The sequence below is a fragment of the Schistocerca gregaria genome, chromosome 2 (assembly GCF_023897955.1).
Source record: "Schistocerca gregaria isolate iqSchGreg1 chromosome 2, iqSchGreg1.2, whole genome shotgun sequence".
NCBI lineage: Eukaryota > Metazoa > Arthropoda > Insecta > Orthoptera > Acrididae > Schistocerca > Schistocerca gregaria.
The window spans coordinates 490,967,978-490,980,365 of NC_064921.1; the positions used below are offsets into that span (position 1 = coordinate 490,967,978).

At 41.3% G+C, this 12,388-nt stretch overlaps 1 protein-coding gene across 1 annotated transcript in view; it reads left to right on the forward strand.

The window, feature by feature from the left end:
- The window catches only part of LOC126327965 (collagenase-like), a 64,085-nt gene that overhangs the window by 29,625 nt on the left and 22,072 nt on the right, over positions 1 to 12,388 (forward strand). Inside the window, exons 4-5 of the mRNA XM_049995934.1 lie at positions 2,828 to 2,994; positions 8,249 to 8,347. Of these exons, the coding sequence (XP_049851891.1) occupies positions 2,828 to 2,994; positions 8,249 to 8,347 (266 nt within the window). The remainder of the gene's footprint in view (positions 1 to 2,827; positions 2,995 to 8,248; positions 8,348 to 12,388) is intronic.

The following is a 12,388-nucleotide window of genomic DNA, read 5'->3' on the forward strand; positions in this document are numbered from 1 at the left end:
TCTGTTGTGAATAACGTGTTATGTTCTGTTTTCTAGGAGCTATTCACTCCAATCACAAAGTTTGTCTAGTATTATGTGCGTTCATATTTTATAGAAAAGGCAACAGTGCAGTGTTGTATCGAAAGCTTTTTTGGAACTCAAGGAACTCTGAATCAAACTGGGCACTAGTATTTAATGATTTCCAAGTCTCGTGGACGAAATGATCGAGCTGGGTTGCACAAAATCGTTCTTTGCGGCAGCCATGTTGATTTCTGTACAGGATGTATTCGATCTCCTGAAAGGATGTAATACGCAATCATAAAATGTGTTCAGATATTCTTCACTGGCTTAACTTCAGCGAACATACCTGATCGACGACCCTTCTCGAGCTCGAGAGTAAACTGCGCATTTTTCTAATCTTATGGAATCCTTCATTTATCTAGTGACCTATAGAATTTATTATTTCTGCCTTTTCCGTATCTGCTTACTTTCTGGTATTTGTATGGTCTCTAAATATAGAAGTAGCTTTGATCTGTTTGATCTGTTTAAGAATCCTGCCTTGGGCATGGATGTGTGTGATGTCCTTAGGTTCGTTAGGTTTAAGTAATTCTAATTTCTAGGGGGACTGATGACATCAGAAGTTAAGTCCCATAGTGCTCAGAGCCATTTGAACCATTTTAAACCTTAACACTAGTATTTGCTTCCATTATCAATTTACTCAATTTCAGAAATTTTCTTTTATTTGCTTCATTCTTTGTTTAACTACTTAAGTTTAAAAAACGTGCCCTTACATCATTCTTAATGTTAGCTTACTTTTCTTATTTTTCAACTTTCATTCCCCACATCTAACATTTATAGGTACAGCATGTCTCTCTCTCTCTCTCTCTCTCTCTCTCTCTATTATGATTCAAAAGCATTCTAACAATTTTCAAATGGCACAAATCTTTGCGTTTCAAAAAACATGGTTAAAATCGCTTGTCTTGTAGCTTTATCTCATTTGAAGGGAAACGGATATTTCGTTATTGTGTATATTATCCAAAATAAAAGAATTACAAAATTGATTCAATGTGTCTCAGAAGACACACAGATATTATAACTATTATGATTATTGTTATCATCGTTATTAGCACTAATTAAAGTTACTGATATTACTACTGTTATTTCAAGGTCAATTCTGTTATTCTGAATTGCATTAGATATGCCTAAACTTGTTTCAAACTATCTTTTACTACTAAAATTAGCATTATTATTTATAATATTCTAATCATAGTTACTTAGGCAAGAGTGATGTTAAAAATATTGTATGCCTATAACATGTAACAGGAACCCTGAAGTCCCTAATCTGGTCAGGTTAAATTAAACATTCCATAAATAGTATATATAGGCCTAGTAAAAGCGCACAGAAGATCACACTGGCGCAAACGACTTACAGAATCTCTCTCCACTTTCCATGACGAATGAAGTAAAAGACCTACACACACCTGCTTCATAAGGAAGCCACTGCATTCCAGTCAAATGGCAACATTGAGCTTCATACACCAAGATGACACTGTGTCTTTGAGTTTGGAGGACACCGGCCAGAAATGAGCAATATACAGCATTGTTATAATCAAACTTTCGCTACTTGAGACGACCCCCTTGAAAAACAAGTTATCGTAGGACAATGAAAAAAATGGTTCAAATGGCTGTGTGCACTATGGGACTCTACAGCTGAGGTCATCAGTCCCCTAGAACTTAGAACTACTTAAACCTAAGTAACCTAAGGACATCACACACATCCATGCCCGAGGCAGGATTCGAACCTGCGACCGTAGCCGTCACGCGGTTCCAGACTGAAACTTTGTGGGAACATTTGTAAGGACATACGAAAAACAAATAACGGATTAACTATCAAAAGAAATTTCAACACGAGGGGGTAACATTTGTTAATTGCGTACCATGCTGGCAATCGAGGTTACAAACGTTGCTTAGTGTGACGAACATCTGCATTCACAACAGCGTGGAACAGCACTAGAGATACAATTTCACAGTTGTTCGCAGCACTTTTCGAACGATGGACCACGGAATGTTCAGCTGTTGTGACACAGCTCGTGCACTGCTTTAAGATCGCACATTACGTGCAGCAGCCCCAGCCATGGCAACAGTAACTTATTCAACAATTTGTGGAGCAGTTGGCTATCGGCCCCTCCCAGGAGCAATTTCTTAATCGCCAGTTAATTCGAACTTCCGAATAGTGTTCTTTAACATAGATGCGGAAGAGCACCTCTCCGTATCCTTTTAATGCGCCTATATTCGCGAAGAGAAGCCACACTATTGGTATTTTTTGATAAAAAAAGCTTTTCGAGTAAAGTTCTGCTCATCATGCGTAAATCCTTGTTGACTGTCTGCAATTGTAACACATACTGATGCTTGCGGTTCAGCCCTATGTCGCCATACCATCACCGGAGTCTAATGTAAAGTCATGATACCAACACTACTAACGACACAAATCCTGCAGCGCATAGTCTGAACATCGTTCCTATGAAGTCGGATAGCCATACGGCAATTAGTTTTCCGTCTACACCGGCTCAAGTAGCGAAAGTGTGCTTATAACCACCCCGTACATCAAAGAAAAAAAAGAGCATCGTAATCATATGTCATTTTAGAAGTATTTGCCGCAACTCGGCTTTTTTCTTAGTTTCACTCTAGTGCCAGAGAATTCGGTACACCGGACGAGTTCTCAGGGCCCTTGGTACAGCGGCTGGTTGCCACGTCGACGAATCGTACTTGTTACGGTGTCCAGGTGTAGTCTTCTGTGAAAACTTCGCTGGCACACTGCCCCATCTCCTGGAAGCCGTGTCTTTTGCAGGTACATGAAGTGGGTGGTGTACCTCGGGATTGCGGATCTAACCACCTCTGATGACTACTCCCTCGTCTTCCAGAGCAACACACGCCTCGAACACCCCGGTCTAAACACCGACACCAAGCTGCACAATATTGGCCTCATCTACGTTCCGTCCAAGGTTAACTACAACGGTAAGTATCGGAATCCATTTTTGAGTTAAAGTTAGTATTTGTGTTTTTATTTATTTGTAAGTATTGCTCCATTCATTACTATTTGTCCAATACAGACTCGCTAATGCCGCTTCGCTACTGTTTACTCTTGGTATGTAATGAAGTAATCACAGGATTTTCAAAAAGAATGACCTGATTTCAAAACTCCATACATATTGATAAGAACATATTACAGCCACACTGGCACAACTTACGTCAGTTTCTCTACTTTGGATAGGGTGCAAGGGACCCCGAGACACTGGCCTGCAATCTTGGCCTCCAAGATCGACAAACAGGACCTCATGCGAATTTTTCTTGCGAGTATATGTGAAAGAAAGTGTGTTCATCTCCCCTTTACCTTACAACGTAGAAGAAGTGAATAACAGCCCCCCATAACTTGTGTAAAAGCAGATACGCTGCGCAAAGTTTATGCGAAATTTAGCTATAGAATAAATGTTGTTCGTGCTGCTGGTGTAAACATAGAGCATTTGTAACTAAGATTTTAAGATTTTATGAGTACTTTTCAATGAATCCCACATTTGTAGTATGTTTTTATCAATAAATATGAAGGTTTGAAGTTAGATCATTCTTTTTGAAACTCCCTGTATATTTTTTACTCGAGACAGATTTTGTCAGAAGATCTCAGCAAAATAGCTAACAAACTAAGGTCAGCCATCCGCTCAAGACAAAAAGTTGTGAACCAGCTTATGGCTCTTCGTGGAACATACTTCATTTAAGATCGTTCCTGTCACTGAAGCTGGCAGCACGAGTGGTTTTGTAGCGTCCTTGGTTATGAAAATGTAGATGAATAATACCATTAAAGTGCATCAATCACCTCCTTGTTTTATGCTACACTGAGATGCATGACGTACATTAGTTTTATTAAAGTTTACGTTCTAAAGTGTGTGGGTAAGTTTGTGTGACCAGCTAATATCAACGACTTTGTTGACACGTATTGTGCGACTGTCGTAATTTTTAAAATATGTTCAATTCTCTACACAAGGGAGTAGTGCCGGCTGTTAGAGGCCCTGTAAGAGTCCAGTTTTGTAAGCGCTTTTGTTAAAGAATGAATGCTGCTTCTATCTGTGGACAACAAGATGTGTATCAGTCCAACAGCTGCCCATATAAGACGAAGAGCATGAAAATAAAATAAAAAATAAGACAACTATAAATGGACGATTTCAACGCCGTTCAGATTCTCGAATGACTTCACAATTTATCGAGATGTGTGCGTGCGTGCGTGCGTGTGTGTGTGTGTGTGTGTGTGTGTGTGTGTGTGTGTGTGTGTGTGCTTGTGTCTGTGTGTGTGTGTCTTAATACAGGTGGTGCTGGTTAAGCAAGTCAGCAAATGTAAATGGTGTAAGTTGTGTAGGGTGGATGGAGCCCTACGGCAACCGTATGGTAGGACAGGAGATCGTATAGAAGTCTAGCAGTACGGTGAAGACAATTAAAGAGCACACTTCCGTAGTATGAACGGTTAAGTGGAGGCTTAGAGATTTATAATTTCGTTGGTCTAGGTTCGATTCAGTTACTAAGAAGAGACCTGATTGACTTTGCTACACAATGTTCGTCTGGGATGCGGCAGTGAATTTGCTGTATCTACATCTACATCTGCATGATTACTCTGCAGTTGAAATTTAAGTGCCTAGCAGAGCGTTCATGAAACCACCTTTAAGCTGTTTCTCTACCGTTCCACTTTCGAACAGCGAGCGAGAAAAACGAACTCTTAAATATTTTCTTGCAAGCACTGATTTCTCTTACTTTATTATGATGATCATTTCTCACTGTGTGGGTAGGTGCCAACAAAATACTTTCACAGTCTGAGGAGAAACTTGGACTGAAATTTCATAAGAAGTCCTGAGGCATCGAAAAACGCCTTTTTCTTAATGATAAACAGCCCAATTCGTGTATCCTATCCGTGACTCTCTCTCTCCTATTTCTTGGTAATACAGCACGAGCTGCCTTGCTTTGAACTTTTTTGACACCTCTGTCAATGTGAATTAACACAGATCCCACACCGCACAGCAGTACTTAAGAAGAGAGCAGAAAAGCGTGGTGTAAGCAATCTCTTTATTAAACGTGTTAGATTTTGTAAGTGTTCTGACAATAAATCGTAGTCTTTGGTTTGCTTTCCCCAAACGTTATCTATGTGGTCGTTCCAATTTAAGATATTCGTAAGATTCTCTTTCAAGAGTGTAGCAAGCCGTCTTTAAACGTCATCTACTTATTCCTAAGTAAGTCCTACCCAGGGAAATAAAATTTTCCGTAGGTTTCATCCAAGTTTCACAAAAATCCAAAATTTTCTGTGTGATTTGATATTGTATGTGAGCCTCATTTTAATAGACTTAATGATATAGCATTCGACTGTAAAATGGAATTCATAATGATCATCTCCAGCTAAGGTAATTGATGTATGTAGGTCGGTAACACTGTCTGACACCCTCTGTTATCGAGTAAGCGTCCATTTATTTTGGTGGATAAATTTGTTGGAGAGCAATGAGTAGAGAAGAGTGGATGTAATTGAGTACAAGATGTTTCGTTTTGTTCTCTCAGGCCTATTCGCTGCAACTTTGCCTTACTCGATATTAGGCAGATGTACCAGTGGCCAAAGTCCTTCATTTAACGAATGAGAGTAGTGGACAAGCAACACTGTGTAGAGTAACCGCAGGGAAGGAATCAATGTGGGACGTACGGCGGACGTATCCTTTAGTACTGTGCGGCGAAATTTGGCGAATATGGGCTATGGCTGCTGACGACTGAGGATATTACCTTTGCTAACAGCACTACATCGCCTGTAGTGCCTCTCCTGGGCTCGCTAGCGTATTAGTTGGACCCGAGACAACTGAAAAACTGTGACCTGGTCAGATGATTCCAGATTTCAGTTGGTAAGAGCTAATGGTAGGGTTAGAATGTGGCGCAGATGCCACGAAGCCAAGGACTCAAGGTGTCAGTAAGGTACTGTGCAAGCTGGTGGTGGCTCTATAATTGTGTGGGATGTGCTTACTCAGTCTTCGGACCAACTGAACCGATTATTGACTAAAAATCGTTAAGTTCGACTACTTGTTCCCAAATAAAGGCGGAAAATTTGTGGATGACAATGCTCCTTGTCATCGCTACTGGTTTGAAGAACATTCTGGATAATACGAGCGAATAATTTGGTCATCCAGATCGCCCGACATGAATCCCATTGAACATAAATGGGAAATTTTCGAGAGGCCATTTTATGCGGAAAAAAATCCTGTATCGACAACACTTATGGACAGCTATAGAGGCAACATGACTTAACATTCATGCACGGGACTTCCATCGACTTTTTGAGTCTATGCCAAGTTGGGTGGCTTCACTACGCCATGCAAAAGGAGATCCGACACAGCATTATAATGAATCCCATGACGTTTGTCACATCAGTGTGTGTCGGATACAGTCAAGAAAAGCACATATGCTCATTTGCTTTTTTTTTCAGAATCGTTAATAGTATCAACCCTCAGACCACGACGGGACGTTAAACCCTAATCTTCCTTCTTTCTGACCCTTAATACATGTACCTTTGCGTCGGACTCACACTGTATTTTAAGACACTACGTTTTTTCGTTTTATAAAGTGAACTATGTTTACATTTCTGAACATTTAGAGTAAGTTGACTATGCACCATTTTGAAATCATATCAAAATCTGAATATTCATGGAGCTTTTTTCAGGCAGTACCTCATTATAGATAACTGTATGTGCAGCGAAAAGTCTGAGGTTAATATTTACATTGTCTGCTACGTCGTTAATACAGAACACGAATAGAAAAGGCCTCAATGCACTTACCTGGGTTACACCCGACTACCTATCGAAGGTAACATACTGCCTCCTCCGTACCAAGAAATCCTCAATCAGTCGCTAACTTCGTTAGATGTACGCTCGCACCTTTGACAATAATCGTAGGCGTGGTGCTAAGTGAAATGCTTCTCGGAAATCGAGAAATGCTGCATCTACAAAGTTGCCATGATACACGGCTTTCAGTACGATACGTGAGACAAATGCAAGTCAGGTCTCACATCGTCGATACTTTCGGAATCGGACCTCACACATTTTTGTCCGACTTAACTGAACAGTTCTGTATTTTACGTTCCAAATTGGAATATGTTCTAAGATTCTGCAACAAATGCTATGTTACTCTAAGTCATTCTTCGCTTAATTTAACTTTGTTTCAAATATTCTGGACATATTTTATACATAAAATTTCTAGCTCCTGTACAGGGGAAACACTCGGGCGGAGTGTCTTTATGACATTCATTAACAATACATTCACAAGCGATTTCACTGTCTCTTTTACGACTGCGATAGTGCTTGGCGTGTATATAACTCAAACAGTTGTAGTAGCACTGCATCACATAGGGAATGTAAAATTCTTTTAAAAACCATCAGACGTGTATTTTGATATACCGCCGCCTTTGCCTTGCTTTGAATATAACTGTGAATAGTTGCAGATCACTTCCGTCCGCATCTCCTTGCTTTCTCCTCTAGAATATTCTTAGTCACACTTCCCTCACCTCACATTCAATTATTGATGTTTCTTCCTCTGAGAGTGATGGTTCGACTTTGTGAGTTATACCTCACTATTTTTATTAGGAACATCTACATCATTTCAGCATACACTATCTGAGCAAAAGTTGCCGGACACTTGTTAGTAGGCTTTAATGTGGGATGTGCCCATCCTTCCTCTTTATAACGGCTTGAACTCTACTGCACACACTTTCTCTGAGGTATCTGAATGTTTCTGGAGAAATGACAACCCATTGTTCCTCGAGAGATGAAACCAAACAAGGTAGCGATGTTGGACGTTGGGCTCTGGAGGGAAGTCGATGTTCTAACACATCACAAGCTCCTTCCACTGGGTGCAAATCGGAACTCTGCTGCTTAATGATCGGATGCACTGTCATGCTGATGCAATCATTCTTCCTCAGGACTTATAGCAGTTTTCTAACAGTTATGGTGATAAGCAAGGTGGATGATCTCCTCAAGTACATAGATAAATAAGTAGCAAACGACACGATGAGAACACAGGAAGGGTCGGACAACGAATCTAATCCACGCCCGATTAAGTTCGAAGCAAGTCATAGTTCGTAAAAGAAAGAGTTACTGGATGCCAGATTTTTTACATTTTTCTCTCATTTATACGGGTTTCTATTGGTTGGGCTGAACTCTGAGCATTCGGTAAGTAATTTATATTGACGTATTTTATGTTGCAGAATACATCCAGCCCGTACAATTGCCACGGTACGCGGACGTGGACAGCACCTTCGAGGGCGTCGACGTAATGGTCAGCGGCTGGGGAGCGCAGGCCACTGGTGAGTGTCGAGCACACAAATTCTGCCCGTAAAGCACGAACCATCAGACCTTACACATTTTTGTCCAACTTAACTGAACAGTTCTGTTGTACTTCCATCTCCTCTGTTCGCACCGAACTTTTACAGAGGCGGAGCTCAATGTCTAACAAGAGCAGCAAACAACGTTAAACCACAGTTGGTGAATTACATTTCTGGTATAACATATTGTTTCTAGCAACAGTGAGAGGCATATCTGTTGCGTAGTCGAATTCACCAGCGTTCATCATATGTGACACACACGTGTCAGTCTCGTATCAGAATCACTCATCTTCCAACGTCCGGATGAGCCTAGCGGGTTGACAGGGCACGCAGTAGTTGAACGCGTAAAAACAAGTTGCTAGTGACTGTGGCATCATTTCCTGCATAGTGCTGTTTCTGACCACTTCGATTGCTTGTGTATCATTGTCCTTATTTAAACATTCTAGCAGGTGCTCATTCATCCTCAAGGGGCTGAGTGGACTCCGTTTCAGACCTTCCCACTTCATAAAAGCCCACCTGGTCAGGTATTGATCCTAGCAAAATGGTTCAAATGGCTCTGAGCACTATGGGACTTAACATCTAAGATCATTAGTCCCCCAGAACTTAGAACTACTTAAACCTAACTAACGTTAGGACATCACACACATCTATGCCCGAGGCAGGATTCGAACCTGCGACAGTAGCGGTCTCACGGTTCCAGACCATAGCGCCTAGAACCGCTCGGCCACCCTGGCCGGATGATCCTAGCACACATATGCACTAACCACGGCACTTCAGAGGTGGTCAACGCATGTATTATACAAACAACAGAGAGATACTGGAGCCGAGTGTATGCCACTATGCAATAATGACTCTTCCATTTTGTAATTTCATGTCTTCATACCAAAAGGGGAATGTGGCAGGCAGTGGTATAATTTGCCGTTCCTCAGTCGAATGAGCTAAAAGACATAAATAATTTAAATACTAAATAAGTTAAATAATTAATTTTAAAGGAGTTAAAAGTTAGTATATACTGCGATGCAATTAACAAACATATTTAGACTTCTACAATAATCTAGATGTACCTGGAGGAGACGTGTTGCGATGGCGGCAAAACCGGTCCGGCATTTTTGTAGTGTGGAAGGAAGAGTAGATCAGATGATTAACTTGAATAGCAGGGTTAGCGACAGAAAAACATTTTAATTGAGAGAGATGTAACTTAGACAGAAATTGATCCATAGCTGGGACTGTAATGTTGGAAAGAACAGACAAAAGTGTGTTTGCTCTGATAGCAACAATATAAAAGTGAGGGTGAATTTCATTGCCTGGGAGGGCGAGTATCTGATGTGCGTTGCTCGAGAAAATTGAGGGTAGGTAAATGTATTTTTTCTGGGATCTGTTGCTATAGACACAGCAGTGCCACATGGTTAGCAGTTGAAAAGTTGTTGAGTCCAGATTATGGGATTTTTAGATCTCTAGTCAATATTGGCATAGGATAGGATACTCTAGATCAAAGCTTTGTCTCTCAATGGAGAGAAGTCTTCCGAAGTAAGAGTGATTTCAGGTATGCCGCAGAGGAGTGTCGTAGCTCCGTTGCTATTAACAATATATATAAATGACCTTGTGGATAACATCGGAAGTTTACTGAGGCTTTTTGCGGATGACGCTGTAGTATATCGAGAGGTTGTAACAATGGAAAAGCGTTCTGAAAAGCGTGCAGGGAATGGCAATCGAATATCAATGTAGACAAGTGTAATGTGCTGCGAATACATAGAAAGAAAGATCCTTCCATCATTTAGCTACGATATAGCAGGTCAGCAACTGGAAGCAGTTAATTCCATAAATTTTCTGGGAGTAGGCATTAGGAATGATTTAAAATGGAATGACCATATAAAATTAGTCATCGGTAAAGCAGATGCCAGACTAAGATTCATTGGAAGAATCCTAAGGAAATGCTGTTCGAAAACAAAAGAAGTAGGTTACAATACACTTGTTCACCCGCTGCATGAATACTGCTCACCGGTGTGGCATCCATACCAGACTGGGTTGATAGAAGAGATAGAGAAGATCGAACGGAGAGAAGCGCGCTTCGTTACAGGATCATTTAGTAATCGCGAAAGCGTTATGGAGATGATAGATAAACTCCAGTGGAAGACTCTGCAAGAGAGACGCTCAGTAGCTCGGTACGGACTTTTCTTGAAGTTTCGAGAACATACCTTCACCGAGGAGTCAAGCAGTATATTGCTCCCTCCTACGTATATCTCGCGAAGAGACCGTGAGGATAAAATCAGAGAGATTAGAGCCCGACAATTTTTCTTTCCACGAACAATACGAGACTGAAATAGAAGGGAGAACCGATAGAGGTACTCAGGGTACAACCCGCCACACCCCATCAGGTGGTTTGCGGAGTACAGATGTAGATGTAGAGATACAAGTACTTGGAGGGAGCTATAGAAATGTGTTTTGGTGAAGATCTCTAGTCAGTATTGGCGTAGAATAGGATAATCTAGATCAAAGCTTTGTCTGAATGTAAGGACGAAAAAGAAATAAGTTAGTAGTTTTATTACATTGTAGATTTCGTGTTGGGAAGTTAGTGGACGGCATTTCCATATAATCCCATGCTATAGGTCCAGGACAAATTATTTTAGCCTGTTAGTTAACTGGAAATTATATTCATAAACGGTTATGTAAAAGACAAGGAGAATGTAAGGACGAAAAAGAAATAAGTTAGTAGTTTTATTACACTGTAGATTTCGTGTTGGGAAGTTAGTGGACGGCATTTCCATATAAGCTCATGCTATAGGTCCAGGACAAATTATTTTAGCCTGTTAGTTAACTGGAAATTATATTCATAAATGGTTATGAAAAGACAAGGAGACAAACACTGTGAGTGTTGTTTTCCTACACTTATTGAGATAATAGTGTCCTGTGATTCTTGAAGTTTTTCTGACATGCAGAATATTCTCTGAGGTTTCGGAATTGCACCTGGATCATGTTGACTTCTTGTCACAATATTTCGACTGGCAACCGGACAGCCATCTTTAGGTGACTGTCCCCCACTGGAGACTGCATTTTTTTTTCTTTTATTCTGTGGGAGATTGAAATACAGCTTCACTGGTGGCTCACGGTCTTACAGTCTTGGTGGATAGTAACTGTTCCATTCGACAATGATGTCAGTCCAAAGATATCAATGGAGGGCACGTTGAAGGTGTGGCGGTGGGACTTGAAGTCTTATACTACCCTCTAATAGTGGAAGTTCAGATCGCAGGCGAATATTAACTATCAGCTACATTATGTTTCAACAGTGGTGGTTGACGATGGTCGATATCCATCGAGAGGTCAAGTCAACACTAACGCTTCATTAGTGGCCATAACAATGCTATCATTAGCCATGGTCAAAATCGGAGTCCTCGAGGATGGTGAGAGGAACAGGGTGCAGGTGCCAGTGCCGTGGAGGCATTGTGCCAATGTTTTGCAAGCCAGCGACCATGTCACGTAGGACTTCTAGTTTGCATGGAGACGCCTTGCCTTCTCTTGCTTGGACATCTTGAGAGTGGTCATGTCCGTTTCCTCATGGAGGGTAACTACCTTCGTAAGGAGAGGGACATGCAGGCTCCACTGAACCACCTTATTCTGAAGGAGCTGGAGGGTCTGCATCCGGGAGGCACTAATCGTAGCCCACACAGTGGAGCCATAGCTTAGGGAAAGGTGAACAACCATCCAGTACAGCCAGAGCTTGGTGTCGAGGTTCAGTTCCCTGATGGTGAAAAGAAGTCTGAAGACAGAGAGATGTTGGTAAGGTGCAAGAGCATGATCAGAGGCCAGTCCTCAGAGTGTTTCCAACGAAAACTGCACCGCAGTGTCCTTGAAAATGGCCACATCCAGAATGTCCAGCTGACAGTCAGAGCAGACTGGTATGTGGGTGAGAGTGTGGGGTCATAGACCAAAACCGCCAGAGGATCATCTAGGTCAAGGAGGAATCTGTCTTCGGGATTAGCAATGTGAGAATGCCAAGCTGGATGCCTGGCTTTGAGATCTGCCCTA